Source organism: Cucumis melo, chromosome 11 (assembly GCF_025177605.1).
Source record: "Cucumis melo cultivar AY chromosome 11, USDA_Cmelo_AY_1.0, whole genome shotgun sequence".
Classification (NCBI taxonomy): Eukaryota; Viridiplantae; Streptophyta; class Magnoliopsida; order Cucurbitales; family Cucurbitaceae; genus Cucumis; species Cucumis melo.
In genome coordinates, this window is record NC_066867.1 from 383,814 (window position 1) to 408,130 (window position 24,317).

The following is a 24,317-nucleotide window of genomic DNA, read 5'->3' on the forward strand; positions in this document are numbered from 1 at the left end:
TTCTCATTCCTCAACCACCTTCCAGGTTTCAAACCTTCTGCCCCTTCTCATCTTCTTTTTCCTTTCTTTTTATGCAAATCAAATTCCTTTTTTTATTATCTCTTTTTTATTTTTCTTAATAATCACAAACAAAAAATAATATAATTATATAGGAGTTTCAAAAAAAATTATATTTTTCATAGATGTAATAAAACCTAAAATATTTACGACTCGTTTAACAAAATAAAGAAAAGTGCATGATGGGTGATCTTTTTCTTTTCTTTCGTAAATTTCAAACATGTCCTTAGGATTTATATCCTTCTTTGTGATTTATTAATTCGAGGTCATTTCGGTACAGTTAATGCTCGAGATTGAATAATTAAATATAGAAATCTTTCATCTCGAAGTAATGTTTGTCCGAGGTCAAATAAAATAAAAACAGAATTATTCTTTCATCCTGAACCATGCATTTCGGTGCAAATAAGGCTTGAGATCGAATAAATAAAGATAGTATTTTTTCATCATGGATCATCTCGGGCCAAGGCTGGAGATACAACAAATAAATGAAGCATTCTTTTATCTCAGGGTATTTTAGGACATGACATGTCCGAGATCGTGTATCAAAACCTACACAATCATTTTACACGTATGGTCGATTTATTGTATGTTAATTGTAGTAATTTTTGTATTTCACATTATAGGTTCGTGGGTTTTTTTACGTGTTCAAAACTATTTTATGCGGCGGTAGATTTGGTTAGGGGAATAAAATTTATTAAAAAGAAAAGAACTAAGTAATAGAATTTTTAAGGAAAATTTTCTCATGATGTCCATTTTTAGATTTTATACCCAATTATGTATTCAATCTACTCAAAATATCATCATATTTTCGTTAATTAAACAGAGGGCTTTCATTATTAAATTCCAAAATTGAGACCAGCATATTCCAAAATCATTATTACACTCGACGTGTTTTTGAAAGTTGTGAAAACTATTTACATAGCAAAGAAAATTTAAATAAATTAAAGAAAGTAGGATTAATTTTTGATTATTTTGCTACTTTTTAAAATGGATTTTTTACACGTATATATATAAATATGGTATTGGAAAAACTGGTAAAGGCGGTAAAATATAGATGAAGGGCTGATTCAACCGTCCCGCCACTCCGAAATATTTGCTTCTTGTGGAAGCTTGAGAGAATCGTTATGAACCAAATTAGGGTTGGGAAATTGCCAAAAATAGCTTAAAAAAGGAGGGTTAAATGACTTTTGGGATAGTTTTTGAAAATAAAGAGTTTTAGGACAATTTATGTGTGAATGGACAAAAATGTCCTTCATTAAATTTCTCCTTCTCCTTCCCTTTCCCTTTCCCTTCTCTTCCACGTAAAAGCTTTCAGCTTTCGCTTTCCCTTCTCTTTCGCGTAGAGTTGTTTCCTTTTCCCTTCTCTTTTGTGTAGAACACCTGAAGTAAAAAAAAAAAAATCGCTCTGCTCCGATACTTTGCTCTGCTCTAGTGTCGTTCGAAGATACTCCGACCATTCGTCTCTTGCCGTTCGTCGATCCTCTAGTGCATTTCGTCGCTCCTTCTTTTCAAACCATTCAATCAACTTTGAGCGTTTTCTCTTATTTCGGTGAGTTTCATCTCTAACCCATTTTTAATTTATTTGCTGTAAATATTTGGTTTAGGTATTTGTTGCGAGTTTCATCCGTAAATGTCTGGTTTAGGCTATTTTGGAATGGAATTATTTGTTGTAAATTAGTTTAGTCAAAGTTTGGTTTAGGTTCTTAGAAAGTTCAATGGGTAGTGAAAAATGAATTGAAGTAAAAGATTTAGTTTGCAAGAGTGCACTTGCAAGGAGTTTCAAGCTGAGCAACTACCATGCTCACGTGCCATTGCTGCAGCACGAGATCGCAATATAAATGTTTATAGATTATGTGCTAATTATTACACCAATGAATGTTTGTTGGCAGCATATGCGGAGGCCGTCTACCTAATTGTAAATCAGTCAGCTTGGAAGACAAGCGAAGACTATCTACATATGATTGTTTTACCTCCGAAAGTAGTCAAAAGAGTTGGTCGACCGAAGAAAAAAAGGATTTCAAGTGTTGGTGAAGCTCCGAAATTGCATAAGTGTGGTCGATGTAAAGAAATAGGTCACAACAGATTAACGTGTACCAATACAATTTCATATACCGAGAAGTTCAGCATACAAATTTAAAAATTTCTCTACCAATGTACTAATTATTACACTAATTAATGAATGTTACTTTTCTTTTAGTTTGTTATTTATCTATCTGGATGTGTTTTCTTAATGATGTCTCCAAACATTCTTACTTTATGTGCTTCTAGATAGATGAAGAAGACGAAAATAACAACTGGCTTATTCATTTAGGAACACAAACGTATTGACACAGATTTTAATTTGTTTAATATACAAACTGGTTTCACGATCGTTTAAATATAACTAAACGATCGTTTAGTTACGTTAAACGATCGTTTAAAGTAACTAAACGATCGTTTAATGTAACTAAAAGATCGTTTAACGTAACTAAACGATCGTTTAAAATAACTAAACGATCGTTTAATTGTATTAAATGATCGTTTATATATTTCACACGACTATTCGTTTAGTTTGTAATTTTTTAATTTATATATTTTTTAATTCTTTGCTACTCAACTGCTTTAATTTATATATTAAGCGATCGTTTATATGTAATCACACTAATGTAAAAGATCGTGCATATATCTTTAAGCGATCGTTTAGTAAAGTCTAAACGATTTTCTTAATAAACATAAAAAATATTAAGCGATTGTTTACCTACAAGTAGTTTTGCAAACAAATATGATATTTGAATGTCATCAATTGACCATTCATAAACTACGTTTATTCTAATTTATATAGCATCTATACTTGTGCATTATAGAGAAGAATCGATACATATTTTGCAACATACATGATATACAACTCCTACAAATCTCGCAACAAAGTTCAATACATAGGAGTGTTGGTCCATAATTGAAATGTCAATTGTTTTCTAAAGTAGGACATGTTTTCTTGACATAATGTATCTAAATCAAAACCAGCAGCTGTGTACTCAAAATACTTAATGGTGAATACGCCACAATCACTATTATTTCGTTGTAGTGGAATGGAGTCGACAATGACAACTGGCCAAGGATGGGAAGGATTAATCTTGTACGCGGGTCCATCAGTCGATGTCGATGTCATAATTGAAGCCTGAACAAAAAAGAACAAATGAAATAATAATTGCATAAGAGACTGACTAAACATGTCATAACAGCATGGTGAAAGTTAAAATAAATAGTGAAAGTTTGGAAGGTGCGAGATACATGCGAGATAAACCACGAGGGCCTAAGAGACTTAACAAACATCAATAGAATCACTCCAAATGGATTAACAGGGGTACCAATTTCATTTCGAAATAAATAGTGAAAGTTTGGAATGTGCGAGATGTGTGCGAGATACGTGCGAGATACATGCGAGATAAACCATGAGGGCCTAAGAGACTTACTAAACATCAATAGAATCACTCCAAATGGATTAGCAGGGGTACCAGTTTCATTTCGAAATAAATAGTGAAAGTTTGGAATGTGCGAGATGTGTGCGAGATACATGCGAGATAAACCATGAGGGCCTAAGAGACTTACTAAACATCAATAGAATCACTCCAAATGGATTAGCAGGGGTACCAATTTCATTTCGAAATAAATAGTGAAAGTTTGGAATGTGTGAGACGTGTGCGAGATGTGTGCAAGGTGTGTGCGAGATAAACCATGAAGGCCTAAGAGACTTACTAAACGTGCATAGAATCACTCTAAATGGATTATGAGGTGTACTAATTTGATTTTAAAATAAATAGTGAAAGTTTGGAAGGTGCGAGATATGTGCGAGATAAACCATGAGGGGCTAATACAAACTAAACATGCATAGAACAATACAAACTAATGCATATAAACATGCATAGAATCACTCCAAATGGATTAAAGTGAAAGTGATCAAAGTGAAAGCCAGAATGGTTTGAGAAGGATCCATAGCGGCATGAAATTGCTCACAATATAAGACAATAATACACAATAGATAGAAAGCAATGTAGATAAAAAAACTCACTGCTAAATAAAAGAGCTTCAATTGCACTTCTAAGAGGTAGCCAATTCAGATTTAAAGAAGGGATCCCAAGAAAAAGAAGCAAAATGCCAACTATATTTAACTTCAATTCATTTCACTACCCATTTAACTTTCTAAGAACCTAAACCAAACTTTGACTAAACTAATTTCCAGCAAATAAGTCGATTCCAAAAAAGCCTAAACCAGATGGATGAAACTCACAACAAATACCTAAACCAAACATTTACAGCAAATAAATTAAAAATAGGTTAGAGATAAAACTCACTGAAATAAGAGAAAAGACTCAAAGTTGATTTAATGGTTCGAAAAGGAGAAGCAACGAAATGCAATGGAGGACCAATGAACGGCAAGTGATGAACGATCGAAGTATCTTCGAAGAGCAGAGTGTAGGAATAGAGCGGGAAATTTCAAAAGCCAACAAAAGGTGATTTTTTTTTACTTGAGGTGTTCTACGCGAAAGAGAAAGGAAAGAGAAACAACTGTACGCGAAAGAGAAGGGAAAGCCAAAGCTGAAAGTTTTTACGTGGAAGAGAAGGGAAAGGGAAAGAGAAATTTAATGAAGGACATTTTTGTACATTCACACCTAAATTGTCCTAAAACTCTTTATTTTCAAAAACTATCCCAAAAGTCATTTAACCCTCATTTTTTAAGTTATTTTTGGCAATTTCCCATTAGGGTTCATACTTCCATTTTCCTCTTCCAATTTCCCCTCAGAACTCGAACATGCCGATCGAAATGCCCCAAGGCCTCCCTTTTTCAGTGGATACATGGACCCCATCTTCCAAGCAAAAGCGCCACCATTTTCTAACACACGCTCACAGGGATCACACCACTGGCATTGTCCCCCATTTTTCCTTCCCCATTTATTCTACTTTTCTCACCAAATCCATCGTTCTTCACCAGTTTCCTCAGGTTTCTCTTCACTATCGATCAACCAATCGCTTTTCTTTTTCGGGAGGTTTAATTTGACTTTGAATTGTTGTTTCTTTTTCGCAGCTACATGATTCTTTGTTTGTATGTATCGAGGTGGGGCAATCGCTGGTCGTCAAAGATCCCGATGGAGCTTTCACCGTTACTGTTTTCGATGCTCATCACTGCCCTGGTATTTTTTCCATCCCACCCAGTTTTTTGAATTAAGTGATTTAACAGATTTTATTAGGGCTTAGATGTGCGCATATCATTTTTCGGGTGGGCTCCTTTTAAATTCAACTAGCAGACCTACTGTTCTTACACACTTTTAGGATTAAGATTATTGTTACGAGTGAATGAAGCAATTAGCTGCTTCTTGGGGTTGTATTTTAACTTAAAGTGACATTTAACTATTGGCTGTTTGAGTGAAGATTATAAAAAGTTATAGCAGAAGCACCACTTAAGAGGAGTGTCTTGAAAGACAATATAACATTTTTTCTTAGAAAAGGTACATCGGTCGGTGAAATTATATTTGAATTTTACCATTATAGGGTGCACCCCGTTTTGTGCATTATTGTTTTAGTTCTATTATAAGTTGTGATTTTTCCAGCATGAAGGAACAAATAAAGATCTTCTCCTTGACTCCTTGTAAGAAAAAATAATATGCTGTAGACGCCCAACTGTGAATATCAATGTGGAGTAGACAAGGGTTGCCTTATTGTCTTTAACATATAAGAGCATAAGTTCTTCATCTATTTTTTCCATTTAAAAAAATGCATTTAGGAAGAAAGAAAACTTGTCAATTGGGACAGAGAGAAATTCGAGTACCTACTGTCTCTGGACGTTCTTCACAAAACTTTTTGTTTCCCTAGAAGAACATTATGGAAAAAAGAATGTGATTGCAAACCTTTTTTAGGCTTTCCTTATTTTCCATATACTTTCCTTATTTTCCAAGTGCATTTATATAGACAAGTTTGAAACTTGGGGTGCTTGGAGCAAGGAGGGGACTTGTGAAGTTGTGAGACCCACAATGTAAGGAGTTAATAAGGCATAAGTTTATGTTTTTTTCTTGTTATGTGGCCCAAAGATTCCTTGGATCAAATAAGGAGTGGAGTTTACAACTCCCACCTCCCCCCCCCCCCCCCCCCCCATCACTCCTTGGGCCAAACACCCCCTTAACAAATTAAAATCTCACATCTTATTAGCACCAAAATTTGAAGAATTAGACTTGCATATATCAATAAAATCGTTAACTATGTAATTTTCAATAGCACAAAGTTTGTGCCTCCTTAGATTCTAGCTGTGGAAGAGTTGGGAGACAATTCTAATTCTATTTGGATAATTTATGAATTATGATTTAGGCCCTTGGGTACATGTTACCAAAGGAAAAGGTTAAGTATCTCTCCTTTAATTTTTTAGCCTGCAGGCAGGGGCAAGAATGATATATTATCTGACTATAACCTACTGGTTCAAATTCCTGCCTTCTCCCTGAAGCTATATTATAAAGTAAAATCTTGAGATCATCTCCTTTAGCTATTGCACTCTACATTATCCCTTACGTTTTGTTTTTCCATTCATCTGCAGATCCTTTAATTTATGTCTTGAGCAAAACTTTTAATGCTCTCTCATTTCATACTTAGATTATAATTTGTTAGTATTGTATATTATAAATCTAGACCAGTATTTTGTTAGGTTTATGTTAAGACTTCTACACTTCATTTTTAGTCTCATCACATATCTTTTGGTTTCAGTTTATTCTTCCTTTTTTCTTGTCATTCTTTTTCTCGGAGATCTTGTGGGGGTTATTATGTGCATTCGAATATTTAATGTTATCATCATTTAGAAGCTGACAAATGATATGTTTCTCTGGCATGGACTAGGAGCTGTTATGTTCTTATTTGAAGGCTATTTTGGCAATGTTCTACATACGGGTGATTGTAGATTAACTCCCGAGTGCCTACAGAACTTACCTGAGAAGTATCGTGGAAAAAGTGGTAAAGAGCCGAGATGTAAACTGGATCTGATTTTTCTAGACTGCACATTTGGTAGATTCTTTCAACAATTCCCTAGCAGGCATTCATCAATACATCAGGTAACACTGTTCAGATATTTGATATGTGTTGAGATTTGAGAATCAAGTGAATGCTCTGTAGATTTTCAATCATGAAATCTGTCTGTTAATGTCATGTCAAGATACAAAATTTCCTTTTTGTATTTTATGTTCATGGATGTGTATGTCTATCACATAACTCTAGCTATATGTAAGATCTTCTGCAGAACCTTTTTGGTTTCTTAGCCCCTTTTATCTATATTCTTGCTTTGTAGTGCTCGTAGCTTCAACTTCAAGTTTCTCTGTGCTTCTCTGTTCCTTGCAGAATAATGATATGTAGGCCAAAATCATCAACAACCATGTTTCTGAGGTGTCCTTTTCCTAACCTTGCCTAAGCAGCTTCCTCCAATACAAGATTCACGTGCATTAGTCAATCTACTAGATTTAGCCTCCATATCACTCTACCAGAAAGTTTTTTTAACGTTATTTGTAATTCTCTTCAACATAATTGGTTTGCTGATTAAATAATTTTGATAGAGTAACTGGATGATTCATAGAATTTTACCTTTTGACATATGCAAATGTAATGAAATGGTAAGAGTTTGCTTTCCTATCTGCAAATTTCTTTGAATTATTTTTAAATCTTTTCAAGTATTTGATATGTCTTCTCCCCCTGATCCTTTTATGCCGATGGTAATGGGAAGCAGCTCATGTACCACATATTTCTTCTTCTTCTTCTGCTGCTGCTGCTGCTTTTTTTTCTCCTTTTATTATTATCATGGAACAAGTAGCACCATGTGGTATCTATTCGTTTGAGTTGTTGGCTGATGCCGTCATTTTGGACCACTTTACTAATGTTTGGAGCCCATAATAATTGTGCACAAAACCATGTTTCAATCAGACTTCTTATGTTGGATCCTTCAAAATTTCATACTCTGGCGGTTGTTCAATTGTTGACAATTCTTTTAATTTTAAACTTCACCTTCCTTAAGACAATAAATTTCTATAGTTCATGGCATACATCTCGGTGGCTGGTAATCTTTTCATTGTTTTGTGCTCTGCTTAAACCTTTAGTCCGGCTGTATATTATTGGTTGTTTGGCAGAATGGATATTAAGTATTTACATTCTTATAATATATAACCAGTATATAATTTAAGATAATTTATCTTTTCAGATTATTAATTGCATATGGAAACACCCTGATGCTCCGTTGGTATATCTGATTTGCAATCTTCTAGGACAGGAAGATATATTGCAACAAGTGTCCCAGACATTTGGTTCAAAGATATTTGCTGATGAATCCACGAAAGCAGGCTACAAGGCTCTTGAACTTATAGATCCTGACATCCTCACTCAAGATTCGTCCTCCCGGTTTCATCTACTTGATGGATTCCCTAAACTATGTCAGACTGCAAGAACACTGCTTGCAGATGCTCAGAATCTCTCTGAACCTCTCGTAATCCGACCCTCTACCCAGTGGTATGTTCGTGAGGAAGTGTCAGAGATTTGGAACTCAAGGAAACAAATAATTAGTGAAGCAATTAAAGATCAACATGGTATTTGGCATGTTTGTTACTCGATGCACTCGTCGAAGGAAGAACTAGAATGGGCCTTGCAAATTTTAGCACCAAAATGGGTTGTTTCAACCACTCCTGGTTGTCGAGCCATGGATTTGGATTACGTAAAAAAGAAACTCAGTGGTTCTAGTTTAACTTCAAATGGCCTAATATGGAAGCTTTTTGGTATAGCTGAGGATAGTTCTTCAGATTTAGATGCATCTGTGATTGAAGTGAGTTGTTCTTCTGTAGTTGAAGCACCCACTCAAAGAAACGTAGACCCTCAATCAAAATCAGTGAAAGTGTATCCTGTTCCTCAAGAAATGTTAAACATTTTGTCTTCAAGCAACTTGCCACCTCTCACATTATTTGGACGAGCTAGACTTGCCATTGAAGATGCCACTTTGTTTCCAGAAGAAGTTTCATATCCATCTACTGAGAACGAGCCTGTAGAAGCAGTTGGATATAATATAGCAGACCTGTCCATTCATGATGCCAAGGTTAAACTGAGCGACAAATCATCAGCAAATTCTAAAAATGAAGTTCACTGCAAAGGAAAACACAAGAAGTTTGCGAATGATGCATTATCAGCTGACGTCAACGCCTCACTTTACTCAGATGGAGCTAAGCTCCCTATTTCTGAGATACAAGTTTTGTTGACGAACAATAATCTGCCAGAAGTATTCAACAGTGATGTAGAAGAACATGTCCATGAGCAGGAAAGTAGAGTAAAGGAAAAAGAGTCATCAGACTACTGTAAAGATGTCTCCATTATTCTTGAAACACACGTCGGAAAGATGGTTAATAATGACAGAATAGCAGCGTGTAGTAATTCACATCTTTTAAGTGTTGGTTCTTCAAAGGGATTTAACGACAAGTTTAGAAAGTTGTATAGGTCAATGAATGTCCCTGTGCCTGAGCCTCTTCCTTCGCTGGTGGAACTTATGAAATCTAGAAAACGGGTAAAGAGGAATGGATATTTCTAGTTATTGCATATTAACAACGCCACTATTCTTTAACAACTTGGAATTGATTACAGATACGAAAGTGAAAATAATGGCCAAAGTTGGATTCAATAGTCAACTGATCTTCCTACCTCTAAGGGAAACATCCTTCCTTTTTTGGTCAGTTGTGGGTGAGGGATTCAAACCCTGACAGTGGTTCTTAGCCACGTGCTTTAATCCTTTTGGCCCATTTTTCTCAATCTCTCCGACCTTTGTTCCGTAAGAGTGAGTCTCTAGCAAGAAGGAAACACACCATAGTTCATTCCCTGTTGGGGATTCTCCAAGCGAATGAGGTACACAAATGTTATTTGTTGTGTAGTAAAAGAGTTTAGAGGTCATGATTATTGGAGTATAGAGGTCATGATTATTGTTTACTTAACTTCAAAGTTGGGTAAGCTTTGTGAAAATAGCATTCCTGTTTCGTTTTTTCTTAAACCCATATTCTTGGTTGCTCAATGAGTCGATGTATATTAATAAATTTGATAAATTCATATCCTATACATGAATAAAAGAAGCACCATATCTTTCAACCCAGTTTTCTGCTCTTTAATTCCTCCCCTATCAGATCTCAAGATGTATCGTTCTAGTAGTTATCACAGAATGATAAAACTGATGATATAATATCAAATTAGTAGTTATCTTCTTTACCAAGTTATATCCAAGACTTTGTGAGTTGAAAATATTATGATTTTAATATGATGAAATAGATATATCATATTAATATAAAGTTAGTGTAGAAGACAAAAATATCAAATGGTTATGGTTCGATCTCGCAATTTTAGGATATTTACGCTTCTTTTACTTTGATAGAAAATTACATAACTAATTACAACTCACCATTATATTTTTAAACTATAGCTTTCACAAATATTTTAGTGGTTTTGTAATTTATAACAATTTTTAAATTTAATTTAGTATTAAGTGCTGCCCTGACTAAAACCTAATATTTATTTATTTATTTAAAATGGATAAGTTGTTAAGTTAATTTATTAAATAAATAAATGGCAATCCACGAAACAAATGTTCATCCATACACCTACATTAATAACAAAATATAAATATGTATTTTGTAAGTTTGGCATGAAAGTTGAAAATTGGGTAATCCATCGTTCATCATCAAACCTAGACCAATGGACATACATATAATATGTATATGTATATCTATATACATATGTTTCCTTAAAATTTAAGAGTTCTTTCAACTTTTGTGAAAATAATAATTTAGTTCTTGAACTTTAATTTATAACGATTTAGCCTATATATTTTCAATTTCGTAACAATTTAGTTTTTGGACTTTATTACGTAATCATTTACTCCGGTAGAAATTAGTGTTAAAACTTAATAAATTTTTTTATATAAATAAATTGATAATTTTATTAGAGGTCGATATTTTTCAAAATACATAGACTTTATCGTGATTATAACGTATTAAAAATTAATGACTAATGGGAGTGATTGAATAAATTATTAGGAACTAGTAAGGGACAAAGTGTTTTTTTTAACCCTTTTAATGTTTTTTAAAAACAACATTAGAAGCTTTAATTTGTTAAAAGGACATTTTTTAAACCAAAGTATAAAATTAAAAGGAAATTTTGTGTAATGTAGAAAAAAAGGAAAAGAAAAAAAAAAAAAGAGGAGTAAACGCGGCAGCTCCCCGTCTCTCTCTCTCCAGCGCGCTAACGACGACCAGCCACCTCTCCGCCGGTCAGTTTCCGCCCCCACGCCTGCCAACCCTCGTACGTCACCGCCGGTGAGCCCTCCTTTCCTCCATTTTCTCTTTCTTTCTCTGTGAAGCAGCGCCGCACCCACCTCATTTCAACGATCACTCCCAAACAATACTTTCAATCTTCAAGGTGCTTTCATTTTGAAGAATTGAATTTTTTTTTTCACCATTTCTGCAGCAGCAATGGTTTTGAAGAGTTCCTCTTTCAATCTTGTTACGCCATCGCCACCTCTTCTTTCCCCTCTCTTCTCCAATCCCCCCTCCAGGTTCCATCATTATAATCTTAATGCTATTCCTTTTTCTCTTCTTCTTCCTTCTTTTCTTTCCCTTAACTCCAGTCTCATCCTTTTATTTTGTTGGATTCTTGTATCTGTGTATGCAGGATAAATATTACTGAGAATATAGCCATTGAGGGACGCAATCTCAGCTTCTCGATCACCACGAAGCAGGGCAATTTTGTGCCTATTCTTAGGGATTGTTCACTCCGCATTCCTTCAGGACAGTTTTGGATGCTTCTTGGACCTAATGGCTGTGGAAAGTCCACCCTCTTGAAGGTATCACCGAAATTCACTCACCTTTGATCTTCTTGGACCTAATGGCTGTGGTTTAGTTACTTTGTTTTGTTCAAAGGAGTTGTATGTTGTTTAGATTGAGTCCATACATGTTTGATTACTATTCTCGAAAAGAAACACGAAAATAGTGATTTCACTATGCATAATACACTAACCATTTTGAATTTAACAGTTTCGAAAACGAATTTGAAAACCGTTCCAAGCGTTTCATCAAACAAGTACTTGTATTTTGCCCAATATGGCGAAAGGTGAAGTAACTAAACAAGTATGCCATGACACCAATCTCTGTGGTGGCTCCACCTATTCTAGTGCCAGCTTCGGGAAATAATAAGGATGCTAGGTTTTATGTTTATAACCTACGGTCTTGAACCTTCAACTTTAGAGTGTAGCTTTCTTACATTTCAAGCTCTTATTGGAACAACTCTTCAGGTATTGCCAATGCCATTTATGACTAGTATTTCTTCGTATCCCAAAAGAGGACACAATTTAACACGATTATCAAATGGGCCCTAATGTGTCACTGTACTTTTGTAGCTCATTTGATCTAGATGATGCAGTTATAAGTCCTTGAATTGTTCACTTATGTAGGTCTTGGCTGGTCTTTTGAATACAACATCTGGTGCAGTATACGTCAAGAAGCCAAAGTGCTTTGTCTTCCAAAACCCGGACTATCAGGTTACCTTCATTATTTTAACCTTCAGGCTTCAGTTGGTATATAATAACATTGCAGCCGATTTGATAACCTTGAAAAAGAATTTACTGTTATGGGAAAGCTCCTTTTTTAAGTAAATATTTGTTGCACTTGAAGTAATTGTTGGTTTATTTTGACTTAGTTGCGCATTTGCATCAGAGCCTTTAGCTGTGAACGTTACTGTGTTAGTTACTACTAACTAGGTATTGGCGGCTCATCCATCCTCTATAGGATTTCTGTATTCTATTTCTGAATTCATTTTCAAAATTTTATGCCACTTTACTGATTTGAAGAATGGACTTTGTCAGAAAAAGCACTGGAAAAATAATGTGTGAGCTCTATAATCATTAAATGTAAATGCAAGAAGTACATGACTCATAGCTCACTCTAACATGATTGATTTCATCTTTGGATCAAAATGCGAAATAAATTTAATATTTAGCTGATTCACGCATAAAGTCTAGCTTAATTACATATTTAGCCTGCAAGCCCTGAACTTTGATGGTGAGCTGTGTCTAGTTCCCAGACTATACAAGTTCCAATTACATTTATGAACTTTCAATTTAATTTTAATTCATTCTTCCTGTTGATATTGCTACTTAAATGTTGATGTGGCGTGTCGGCTAGACAATGGAGTAATCATTTAACATGATGTGGCAGCAAGTAGCATGGGAGAGTGGACTAGTGGGATTAAATAGTCACGCGTTATAGCTCGTTCTTCCCACCAGATTTTTCTGCCATTTTACCCTTATTTTACGTAGTTGACATATTCTCTTGTGTCATGTCATTACAAACGATCATGTGTTAGTTTAATTGGTAAGTTATGTTAATACTTTAGTAACAATGTTAATGGTTTGAACTTACTAAATCAATATCAAAAGTTTAGGGATGTAATTGAAGCTTTTGATTGTTTATTGTTAACACGACTGAATTCAAGGACTAGGTTTGAAATTTGACCTAAAATATTTCTTTAGAAGATGGTAAAGAAACAGAAAGAGCGAAGTTGCCAGCTTTAGAAAATCTATTGAATTTCAAAAATACGTATGCTATTCTTGCAAACAAAAAAGTTGTACTGATTTTTCATCTTTCTTTTTGCTTGTTGTTGTAACAAACATTTGATGCCAATAATTGTTTTTTTCTTTTTTTTCTTTTTGCTAGGTAGTTATGCCTACTGTGGAAGCTGATGTTGCATTTGGCCTCGGTAAGTTAAATTTGAGCAATGATGAAGTTAAATCAAGAGTTTTGGAAGCTCTGAGTGCAGTTGGCATGTCTAGCTACCTTCAGGCAAGCAATATATTTGTGCTTATCAAATTTGGAAGTTGTAAAGAACTGCCGAATTAATTTATTTGAAAATCTCTTATTCGTGTTCCTCAGAGATCTGTCCAAACACTGAGTGGTGGTCAGAAGCAAAGAGTTGCCATTGCTGGTGCTTTGGCTGAAGCATGTAAAGTGCTTCTACTAGATGAACTGACCACATTTCTTGATGAGAATGATCAGGTATTCGATATCATATAAGCAGATTTTATGAATCTTCTGTCTCTTAACCCCAACGGTAGAATTTGACACGCTGTGCTGATTATTGCAAGGTTTTGATGTTATATGTAATATGAAAGCTTTCATTTACTTAATCCTTAAATTCCTACCTGAGCAAGGGTATGTAGTATCAAAGTTTCCCAACAAATAATGATAAGGACCGAAATAGCCTTTTCTTATGCACAATTTAGTTTCTAAATGAATACATGTAGTATGGAGACTAAAATACACCGTTTTAAAGAGGCAGAACTAAAATAGACCATTTAAAATTTAGGTGACAAACAAAATATGTAGGTTTTCTCTTATTTCAAAACAAATTGCATCTATCCTCTTATTTCTTTCTCCTTTTGTTTTTCTAAATCAGATGGGGGTGATCAAAGCAGTTAGGAATTCTTTACACAATTCTGAAGATGTTACAGCATTATGGGTGACCCATCGCTTAGAAGAACTCGAGTATGCAGATGGAGCTATTTACATGGAAGACGGGAAAGTCGTCATGCATGGTGATGTGGCAAGTATCCAAAGTTTCATCCAAACAAAACAATCAGATTATATCAAGCGTACATACTGCTCGTGACTGTCATTTCTTTTTCAATTGATGTTTTTCTTGTTACATTATTATAACATTGTAGAATATAACTTTGTATCATCTTGGTTACATAATAAAATCGTTTTTATTGTTTATTATATTTTGTTACATATTGAAGAAAGCTCACACTCTGACTATTTGGCAAGTCTTCTCCTCAGAATTCAAAAAGTATGTCAATTTGATTTCGGTTGTTGTTTTCCTTTGTTCTCACGTAGCAGGCTATTCGAAAAGACAATAAAATGATTTGCTTGTTTATTGTCTAGAAATATATACAAGTAACCTCAGGCTGGTCTGGGTCGGGTAGGTAATCTGAATAAATGAAATACTTTGCAATAATTTCAAGTTTTATTTCACTTTTAGATTTTCAAATTGTGTCTTTGATGATCCATTTTTGTATAAAGAAGACAACCGAAACTGTGATGAGGGACATTTTTACTTGAATGATATTCTCCTTGGTTTTTTTATCACTAACCTTTACTCCTTGATTTTCTTATCACTAACCTTGAAACTCAAGAGATACCATCTAACATTGAAAAGCACACAAAATTTTCCTTTATTTTCTGCACTTTTTCATTCATTCCTAGTTGAGAGGATAAGTTTAAGGCAAGTCTACTTGATTTAATTTCTTGGTAAAGATTTTTAATTTTACGCACATTTTCATTCCTAGTTGAGAGTATAAGTCGCAGCTACTTATTTAATTTTTTGGTAAAGATTTTGATTCTCACATATCTTTGATCAATGATATGTCTTTATTTAATTAAAGATTGAATACCCGCAAGAATCAAGCACATTTGATCTTGAAGGACCTTGGCCAAGAATGTTTCTTTTAACTCGATGATAAGAATTGAAAAATGTCGTCGTTTTTCTAATAGAACTTCATGTTTTTTTAACTCAACGATAAAAATTGAATAATGTCCATAGCCCTTGTCGTTCTTTTAATAAACTCTTTGTGGATTAAATTTATCTAAAAAAACTTGTTTCAATTATTTGTTAGGTTAAATTCAGCTTGCATATTATTTTCTTTGTTACAAATCCTTTTATATTCCATTTCCTTTTTCTACTAACCACTTTCCTTCCATTACCTTGAGTTCAACCAATTACATTTTTTAGATCATCTTTCACATATTGTTGCACATTAGACCTTTAGCGACCTTCCCAATTACTTTGGTTTCAATTACCCTAACTTGCCACCAATCTACATATTGTTGAGATATCATTTTCCTCACCAAGCTACATATTGCGACTAAAAATTGATTCTAAGATATCATTTTCCTCCCTCCATTGCACATCCAAGGTGACCCTCCGTTGCACAGTTGTGTAAACAATGGAGAGCGACATAAACCACATCGAAGCTATACCAAATTAAAGGCATAAAACATTGTGTGACAAAAGACAAAATATTCTCTAAAATATCAAGATAACTAGTTGTTACAAGATATGCAATTTACTTCCATCTCAGTAATATCTAAATTTTTCAGTAACTTGATTTGAAATATATTTTCAATTAAGTAATTTTGATATGTAATATATTGTTCAAATCCCAAAGTTCCATATATCTTTCATCCCTTGAGCGTCATTTGACACTAGTATGACCTAAAAACTTTCTCAGTGTTAGTATATCATAGATTTAAGAAAATAGTTCCTTTTTTAAGAGTTCTTTTAAACTGACAAACCGACAAAATTCATATTTTTCTAATATTTTATCAAATGTTCTATTCTTAGGATTTTCCATTTTCTAAACCATTTGTTAATGATGTTGAAGCCCCAAAAGTTTGGAGATTCTTACATTAAGGTTTTGAAAAAAATTCTACCTATAGCGTTATTAAGCAGTATTAAATAGAACTCAAAAGCAAGAAACCTATCGTTCTTAAATAGAACTCGAAAGAAAAGAAACAAAGTTTCGTTCCAATATCAAAATGTAGTAAACCAAAACAAAAAAAAAAAAAAACAAAAAAAAAGAGACTAGCTCATTTCACAATGTTCAAACAGAGAAAATGGTGATGATGTCGACATTAATTCCACATAATTTCGAAAACCAAAAATTAACTAGCTTAGCTTAGGCGGTTTGAGGTAGAAAAGCTCTTCCAGGCTGACGGTTTGCAAGAGGCCCATGGCATCCAAGAAGCTGCATAGTCCAATTTCCAAACCACGAGTTAACACAAAATAAATTAACAAGAATGCAACTCAGAAAAAACGATAGAAATATATAAATATATTGATCCAGTGATTGTGCCTTAAAAGTGATGAACAGACCACAAAGACAAGAGATCACAATTAAAAATATGGCCCTAAGGTCTAACAAGGATGCCCCCTTGAAAGCATTTTTAGTGAATAACCCCTCCATGTTTCTTTAGTTTGTAAATCAATCTGCAGCTAAATGCAAAAAATTGAAGAAAGAAGTAATTCTCCTAGAATAGAACAGGAATGCAAGTATCAGGCATCAAATACCTTAGCATTAACACCATCTGGCATAATCTTGTTCTCTGACTTGAACTTGAGGTAATCAGCTCGGCTAAATTTAGTGAATCCCCTGAAGAGAAAAATTTGAACATTTATGATTCAATCAAGTATAAACCCCACGGAGATGAATTGAAACTAAATATAGATCAAATGAGAAGAGAAGAGAAGAGAATGAAGGGGCATACCACTTCCTGCTAACAATGATCTTTTGACGACCAGGGAACTTAAACTTAGCACGGCGGAGAGCCTCCTGAGCATGCTGGCTGTTGCTGTCCTTGCATCGAACAGAAAGAAGAACCTGACCAATGGCGACTCTTGCACAAGTTCCTTGTGGCTTACCAAAAGCACCTCTCATCCCAGTTTGGAGCCTATCAGCTCCAGCACATGAAAGCATCTTGTTAATTCGAAGAACATGGAAGGGATGAACTCTAACCCTCAAATGAAACGCATCTTTCCCAGCAAATTTCGCCATGTACTTATTACAGGCAATACGAGCTGCTTCCAAAGCTTCACTTGAAACATTCTCTTTCTCCCAGCTCACAAGATGAACACAGAAGGGGAATTCATCAACACCCTTCTTCTTCATTCCAACATCATAAATCCTGATCTTAGGATCGGGAACACCGCGACAAAATCGCGATTTGGGATAAGGCTTGTTCTTGATTTGGCGGTAACATCTAGCAGGTCCTGCAAAACCAAATGCAAAAACAATGAGAACAGATAAAAGAAAAAAAATCTACATTTGAATTGCAATTTGTAGATAGAGTAGAGGGCAATACTTCTCCCCATGGCTCTGTGTCGCTGGAGAACTTCGAGTGCTAGATTAGGGTTTTTTGTGAAAACGAAGGTGGATTATAAACTAGGGTTTCTGAAGAGGATATCCTAAAGGCCCACTATTACGGGCTTCGGGCTTGGGAAAAGGCCCACTATTACCGGCTCGGGAAAAGGCCCACTATTACCATCTCGGGAAAAGGCCCACTGTTACCGGCTTTGGAAAATGCCCACTATTACGGGCTTGGGGAAAGGCCCATTATTACCGGCTTGCGGCTTGGAAAAAGGCCCACTATTACCGGTTCAGGAAAAGGCCCACTATTACAGGCTTGGGAAAAGGCCCACTATTACGGGCTTGGGGAAAGGCCCATTATTACCGGCTTGGGAAAAGGCCCATTATTACCGTCTTGGGAAAAGGCCCACTATTACCGGCTTGGGCAAAGGCTCACTATTACTGGCTCGGAAAAGGCCCAATTGCAAATTATACCTTTTTTTTTTCTTTTTCATTTTCGTTCTATATTTTTTTTCTTTAAAGTTCGAGAGAATTTTTTTTGTTTTTAGTCTCCAACCTTTTTTTATATATAATGGAAAGCTTTTAACTAAATTTTAGAAGTCAAACACATCTTTTCTTCAAAATTGAAGGACAAAATGTTTTCTTTAATTCTATAGGGCTTGTGATGCATTTTATAAAATTTAACCTATAATTTAATAATAGAAGTTAAGAAGAAAAGACCCAACTCCAAGTCATATAGATAATATGTTGCATCTTACTTAACAATGATAAAATCTTTTGGGGAGCGTCATGGAGAAGGATTGATTTATGGTAGGTTAGTGTTATGATAATTTCAGTGTATTATAATAATCACAGTGTTATGATGGTATGCGTTTAGGGGAATGATAGGTAGTGTTATGACAGTATGTATTAGGAAAAGGATTATGATTTGTAGTGTTATGATAGTATGCGTTTGGAGAAGGGTTATGATAGCAGTGTTATGGTATTTTTTTTCTTTCTAAAATATATAATGTAGGTCCAATACATAAATTTCATAAATTTATTTTATTAAGTAATCTAGTGTTTAATTTACATTAGCTTATGACTCCAAAAGACACTTCCAAGTAACATCAAATTTATACAACAATATGATTAATTGTGACATTAGTAACAAATGCAAGCTATCCATCCACAAACACAAAAGAATCACGAACTTATACTCAGAAACAATTCAAGCCACTTCGATAAATTCTACAAATTAAACATTGAACAAACCCAAATCGGGAACATTTCATACCCAACCCTCCACCAACACACAAGAACACAATTCAAGCAATAGAGTGTTAGAAAATCGCAAAAACCAATTGTGGATTTATCTAAACAAATGTAGTAGAAGAGGGGGATTTCTTCTTTAACAAATGTATTATTTTACTCCATTTGAGATGCACTTTGTGTAATAGAAATGTTGCATCCCAAACATGGATAAATAGAGATTACACAACCATATTTGCAAAATATTTAACTTAGTGCTACCTATCGCTTTTGTAGTTAAATATTTTAAATCATATCTTACATTAATTATTGTTTGGGATATTCGAACCAAGATTTTTTTGGTCTTTAACATACATTGATGTCAGTTGAGTTTATCCATTAGAAAATCTTTTGATAACATGAATTCCTAATATTTTTCAATGATATTCCACTTGGCTCAAACGCGTGAAACCATCTGATAGAATTTCATTGATATCTTCTAATGGACTTTTGTTCTTTTGGTGATTTTTTTTTAGTATAAATAGTTTGTATTTTTTCTTAATGGAAAGAAGTTACACAAGTTGAAAAAACTAAATAAACAATTTTTGAAATATAAACAAAATATCAAAATGTTTATGACAACAAATATATATTTTTTTTTTGGCAATGAAAATTGGTTGGTCTTCCCAAGAAGAGGCATCGTGGATGCAAACAGAAAGGAGAAGACATGCATAGGCGAGAAGACAATGTGAGAAGCGAAATGAATGCATTGGTCCAAGTCAAAGTCAAAGTCGAGGCAATCCTCCATTGGGGATCCTCGGGCTCTCTCGTTTCTTAAAAAAACCGGTTTACACCGGACTGTCAACTTTTTTCGGTTCAATCAATCTTTTTACATTTTAACTTTTATTATTTGAAAATTTGGATATTAGTAGGGGTCCTAAGGGAATTGGAATGACACAATAAATTTTGGAAACACAAACCGGAATCTTTCTCATTCTCAATCATCAGCTCATTTTCTGATTCTCTGGATTCTCCGCTCATCGGATCACCATGGTTCATCCTCCTTACTTTCTTCTTTCATCTTTCACTCTTCCATTTCATTTCATTTCATTTCCTTTTTCCTTTCTTTCTCACTTCATTTTTTTCTGTTTCTTCAACTCTAGACCTCGCCGGCCGCAGCTTCTTCCTTGAAGCTTTACTCTTACTGGAGGAGCTCTTGTTCTCACCGTGTTCGAATTGCCCTCAACTTGAAACGTGTTTCCTCTTTTCACCCTTTTCATGCTTAACCTATCCATTCTTACCTCACCCTGCTTCTTTCATATTCCTTTTTCTACTTATACTTTTTTGTTTTTCCCTTCTTTTTTCAGGTCTAAATTACGAGTACGAGGCTGTTAATCTACTCAAGGGAGAGCAATTCTCTCCCGGTAATTTTTATTTTTCTACGTTTCCTCAATTTCTTTCTCAGGATCGCATTTTTTTCTTCTCTAATAAGCCTTCTTCTGCTTTGAAATTGAGGAACTTGAAGCTGATTTCTATCTTTACTTTGTTTTCCCGTCCCTTAGAGTATGAGAAGCTTAATCCTATTGGTTATGTACCCACTCTTGTGGATGGTGATGTTGTTGTTGCCGACTCTTTTGCTATAATCATGGTTTGTGCCTTTTGTTTTCAATTCATCTATATAATTAGCTCGCGGTTTTCAGTTGTTTACTTTTAATTGATTTCTTCTACTTGTTTTAAACTTACAGTATTTGGAGGAGAAGTACCCTCAGAATCCTCTGTTGCCTCGTGACCTTGGTAAAAGAGCTATTAATTACCAGGTATATTGTGTTTGTTAATCATACATGGGATTAATGTACGCTTAGTACCTGCAAATGGCAAGAAATGCGGCAAAATAATGTGGGACTACTACGTATGGGGGCTGGGACTAATATCTGTCTAAGAAAATTGCGATTGTATAGAAGCTACGAGATCGCATTGGAGTGAGCCTGATGATTCTTTCTTAAGCACAGTGTTACTGATGTAGGATTGTTATTGAAAATTTGAGAAACATGTTAGCTGTTGTTGTATGTAAACGTACCTGACATTAAATAACTTCTCCACGTTTTTCTTCAGGCTGCAAATATCGTTTCTTCCAGCATACAGCCTCTTCAAAATCTAGCTGTTCTGGTGAGTGTTCAACGTACATTCTTTTGGTATTTAGTTGATTTGGTGTCGTTTATTTCCTCCCGGATGTAAATGTTATATTTTTAATCCTTTTCATTCACTTGTTTTGTTTTCTCCCTCTGCTTTTTTTTTAATGATTTATTTTTTCACTTTACAGAAGTACATTGAGGAAAAATCTGGTCCAGAAGAAAAACTTCGTTGGGTTCTACATCATATTGAAAAAGGTTTTACAGGTAAGATTGGGTTGTGATGAAACATAAGAAAATCTCTGTTGTGATGAAATCCAAGTGACTTCCTGGACAAGTAAAGATCGGTATATTGGAAAAATAAAAGATTCCTGAGTAGTAGCTCTGATGATTCTGTCCAGTGTCCACACACTTGACAAGTACTTACTGGTCATATTTAGAAATCAATTCTTTTTAAATAATCAGACCACGAAAGGACTTGGTGCATGATAAAAAACAGAACTTAGGCCGAATTTAAGACAAGTTTGCTGTACTAGTTCTCTTCAAATTCCTACAGAAGACAAATTTAGCACATGGAATGGATATAGACAATATATACAATGATACTATCCACTCTCATGTCCAGTTTTAATCTACATAACTGATGTCGAGTTGGGTTAGTTGTTATCCGTTAGCTTCAATTACCCTCCCTCAACTTGAGAGAGGAAAAAGAAAAAGGCTACTAAAAACTCAGTTTTCTCAACTCTTGATTATATAGTTGCTGAAAGAGTTACTTTTTTATGCCATAAATGCTTGTTTCACTCAGTTTCAACACTTGAAAATCTGCTAAAAGCTCATGGTCTCTCAACTCTTAATTTATATATTGCTCAATGTTATTTTATTATTAATAGTTTTTTTTTGGCATTTATGTGCTTCAGCACTTGAAAAGCTGCTAAAACCTCATGCTGGGAAATATGCTACTGGAGATGAAATCTCTCTGGTTAGTTTGAGTTTGTGTAAATGAGTATTATGATACTGATGATAGCTCTGATTAGAAAATACAAGTGATTGTCTCATCTGAATATCAAATTGCAGTTTTGCCTTGGGTTTAAAGGTGACCAATATTTTTTTCTATTGTAGTCCTTTGTGAAACTCTATCAATGGATCTGAACCTATTTTCTCCCACCTTGTGCGTTTTCTGGAGGGAAAAAAGTTCAAAAAATAAAAAAGAGAGAATGAATCTGGAACACTTATTATCCAATTGTGATTTTGTGATTATTTGCCGGCCGTCTATTTAATTACTTTTTGGAGTTCAATGATGCTTTTCAAGAACAATCAGAGAGACTCCCTCATGGGAAAGGAGTAGATCCTTGGAACTATGTTCTTAAGGTTTTTCTTTAGAAAGCTTGGTTAGAAGGAAATATGATAATTTTTAGAATACTCTGTTAAAAGTTGTATCTTTTCAGTAGGGTTAACATTAGTACAGTCTCCAAATGGACTTCTTTTCTTTATAAACCTTTTTGAATTCATTCTCCTTTAGACATTAGTGCCAAATGGAGTGCTTTTATGTAAGTTCTTAGGAATTCTTCAGTATGCCTCATCCTACTTCTGAAGTCCTTTTATAATGATGCATGTTCCTTTTTCCAAGAAAATACAGTACATTTCTTATGTTTATAGAACTAGAAAAAGTAATTTATATTGAATTTCTTTTATAAATATTAAGATTAACCATTTCTTATCATCTGCAGGCGGACTTGTTCTTGGCTCCTCAAATTCATGGCGCCATCAATAGATTCAATATTGACATGGTATTACTGGTTCCTAACTTATTAGAGCTTTGAGTCATTGCTCTGAAATGCTTCATTAATAAATATAACAATTTCTATTACATCTTCGGTTAGTCCGTTTGTAATTGGTTCAATGCTTTTTACGATCACTGTCCATAGGCCCACCTTCATTGGTCATCTTCCGCATAGTTACATTTTCCAGAATCTTATTTAGAAGAGAGAGAGCAATAGGTGCTAAGAAATACTGCATTGCTATTATTAGAATTAGGTTAGAGGGTTTGGGATGGGAAGAGTTTGGCATGTCGTTACTTTGGGAAAGTCCAAGCCTCTTGAAGTGCTTATATATATATAGTATTAACTTTTAGGATAAATTACGAGATAAGTCCTACTTAAACTTTGTTTCTTCCTGTTTATTTGGTCTCTTAAGCTTATCATATACTTTTGAAAAGATTAGGTATAACCCTGAAATTTCTTTTCTCAATGGACTATATTATTCATTGGAAATGAGAACCATATCATTGTTATTAATCATTTGTCTATGGTCAAAATTAAATTGATAATCTCTCCCTCTAGTATTTGGAATTGTAAAATTGCTAAGCAATGTTTTATATTTTGGTTTTGGCAGTCCAAATTTTCTCTATTAAGCAGGTTGAATGAGGAATACAATGGTATAGCAGCATTTCAAGATGCAGCCCCAGCGAAGCAGCCTGACGCTACTCCAACCTCTACTTAGTCCATTTCCACTACTTCTCTTTCATTCTCAATTTCTTATGCATCATCTTCCACTCTTGTTTGTCATTTTCTTCTTTGGATTCCATCATCTACGAACCATTGATTGCAAAGTGTGTTTGGTTTTAACCTCTTAGTCGTTTAGTCTTGAAAATAAATTGAAGCATTTGACAAACACTCAATATATAGTGGTTTGGGAAATGTTTTTCTGAAAAGAATCCATTTTTAAGTCTTTGGTTTAAAATTCATTTTGAAAATGTTGTTTTTTTAGCATAATTTGGCATCAATAGAAATACTTTTAATGTATAATAAATCAAACAAATTTGTGTGTATATATATATCTATGTATATATGTGAAAGTGTACCTAAACAGAAGGTTTTTCATTTTAAATGTGTTTAATTGAAATGACTTTTCTAGAAACATTTTTCTAGACATCCTAAAATTGACCTTTAGGTTTGTAGGTATCT

The 24,317-nt window shown here is 34.4% G+C and overlaps 4 protein-coding genes across 8 annotated transcripts; 3 read left to right on the top strand and 1 right to left on the bottom strand.

The window, feature by feature from the left end:
• The first annotated feature begins 4,780 nt into the window (after positions 1–4,780).
• LOC103499615 (uncharacterized) lies at positions 4,781–10,177 on the top strand. 2 transcript variants are annotated; one of them, XM_051091641.1, is made up of 5 exons: positions 4,781–5,035; positions 5,120–5,225; positions 6,913–7,124; positions 8,258–9,601; positions 9,679–10,177. In XM_051091641.1, exons 1-5 carry the CDS (start codon positions 4,847–4,849, stop codon positions 9,688–9,690), a joined length of 1,863 nt encoding a protein of 620 aa, XP_050947598.1. In that variant the 5' UTR covers positions 4,781–4,846; the 3' UTR covers positions 9,691–10,177. The 2 variants fall into 2 exon arrangements, with proteins under 2 accessions (XP_050947598.1, XP_008460868.2); XM_008462646.3 differs by having other exon boundaries at positions 8,258–10,177.
• Positions 10,178–11,230: 1,053 nt separating this feature from the next.
• On the top strand, positions 11,231–14,849 carry LOC103499613 (ABC transporter I family member 10). Of its 3 annotated transcripts, none has more exons than XM_008462643.3 (7): positions 11,231–11,393; positions 11,545–11,632; positions 11,749–11,920; positions 12,527–12,613; positions 13,788–13,913; positions 14,004–14,126; positions 14,527–14,849. In XM_008462643.3, the coding sequence occupies exons 2-7, from the start codon at positions 11,550–11,552 to the stop codon at positions 14,737–14,739; spliced, it is 804 nt and encodes a 267-aa protein (XP_008460865.1). In that variant the 5' UTR covers positions 11,231–11,393; positions 11,545–11,549; the 3' UTR covers positions 14,740–14,849. The 3 variants fall into 3 exon arrangements, with proteins under 3 accessions (XP_008460865.1, XP_016902606.1, XP_008460866.1); XM_017047117.2 differs by having other exon boundaries at positions 11,244–11,393; positions 11,548–11,632; XM_008462644.3 differs by lacking the exons at positions 11,231–11,393; positions 11,545–11,632 and adding an exon at positions 12,111–12,367 and having other exon boundaries at positions 11,771–11,920.
• Positions 14,850–16,599: 1,750 nt separating this feature from the next.
• Positions 16,600–18,093, bottom strand: LOC103499612 (60S ribosomal protein L10). Of its 2 annotated transcripts, none has more exons than XM_008462642.3 (4): positions 17,991–18,093; positions 17,397–17,898; positions 17,200–17,281; positions 16,600–16,876 (listed from the first exon to the last, which is right to left on the bottom strand). In XM_008462642.3, the coding sequence occupies exons 1-4, from the start codon at positions 17,998–18,000 to the stop codon at positions 16,808–16,810; spliced, it is 663 nt and encodes a 220-aa protein (XP_008460864.1). In that variant the 5' UTR covers positions 18,001–18,093; the 3' UTR covers positions 16,600–16,807. The 2 variants fall into 2 exon arrangements, with proteins under 2 accessions (XP_008460864.1, XP_050947599.1); XM_051091642.1 differs by having other exon boundaries at positions 17,400–17,898; positions 17,991–18,059.
• A 2,020-nt stretch (positions 18,094–20,113) lies between these two features.
• LOC103499611 (glutathione S-transferase zeta class-like) lies at positions 20,114–24,064 on the top strand. Its single transcript, XM_008462641.3, has 10 exons — positions 20,114–20,278; positions 20,389–20,479; positions 20,593–20,649; positions 20,788–20,873; positions 20,971–21,042; positions 21,338–21,391; positions 21,546–21,621; positions 22,272–22,333; positions 23,082–23,141; positions 23,746–24,064. Exons 1-10 carry the CDS (start codon positions 20,276–20,278, stop codon positions 23,851–23,853), a joined length of 669 nt encoding a protein of 222 aa, XP_008460863.1. The 5' UTR covers positions 20,114–20,275; the 3' UTR covers positions 23,854–24,064.
• Positions 24,065–24,317: the final 253 nt, after the last annotated feature.

Coding starts and splice junctions, on each gene's coding strand:
- LOC103499615 (XM_008462646.3), top strand. CDS start 4,847: ATGCCGATCGAAATGCCCCAAGGCCTCCCTTTTTCAGTGGATACATGG. Junction 5,036..5,119: donor TTCTTCACCAGTTTCCTCAG/GTTTCTCTTCAC, acceptor TCTTTTTCGCAG/CTACATGATTCTTTGTTTGT. Junction 5,226..6,912: donor CGATGCTCATCACTGCCCTG/GTATTTTTTCCA, acceptor GGCATGGACTAG/GAGCTGTTATGTTCTTATTT.
- LOC103499613 (XM_008462643.3), top strand. CDS start 11,550: ATGGTTTTGAAGAGTTCCTCTTTCAATCTTGTTACGCCATCGCCACCT. Junction 11,921..12,526: donor GAAAGTCCACCCTCTTGAAG/GTATCACCGAAA, acceptor TCACTTATGTAG/GTCTTGGCTGGTCTTTTGAA. Junction 12,614..13,787: donor TCCAAAACCCGGACTATCAG/GTTACCTTCATT, acceptor TCTTTTTGCTAG/GTAGTTATGCCTACTGTGGA.
- LOC103499612 (XM_008462642.3), bottom strand. Junction 17,282..17,396: donor ATCATTGTTAGCAGGAAGTG/GTATGCCCCTTC, acceptor TTTTCTCTTCAG/GGGATTCACTAAATTTAGCC. Junction 16,877..17,199: donor CAGATGGTGTTAATGCTAAG/GTATTTGATGCC, acceptor TGGACTATGCAG/CTTCTTGGATGCCATGGGCC.
- LOC103499611 (XM_008462641.3), top strand. Junction 20,874..20,970: donor ACTCTTTTGCTATAATCATG/GTTTGTGCCTTT, acceptor TTAAACTTACAG/TATTTGGAGGAGAAGTACCC. Junction 21,043..21,337: donor AAAGAGCTATTAATTACCAG/GTATATTGTGTT, acceptor GTTTTTCTTCAG/GCTGCAAATATCGTTTCTTC.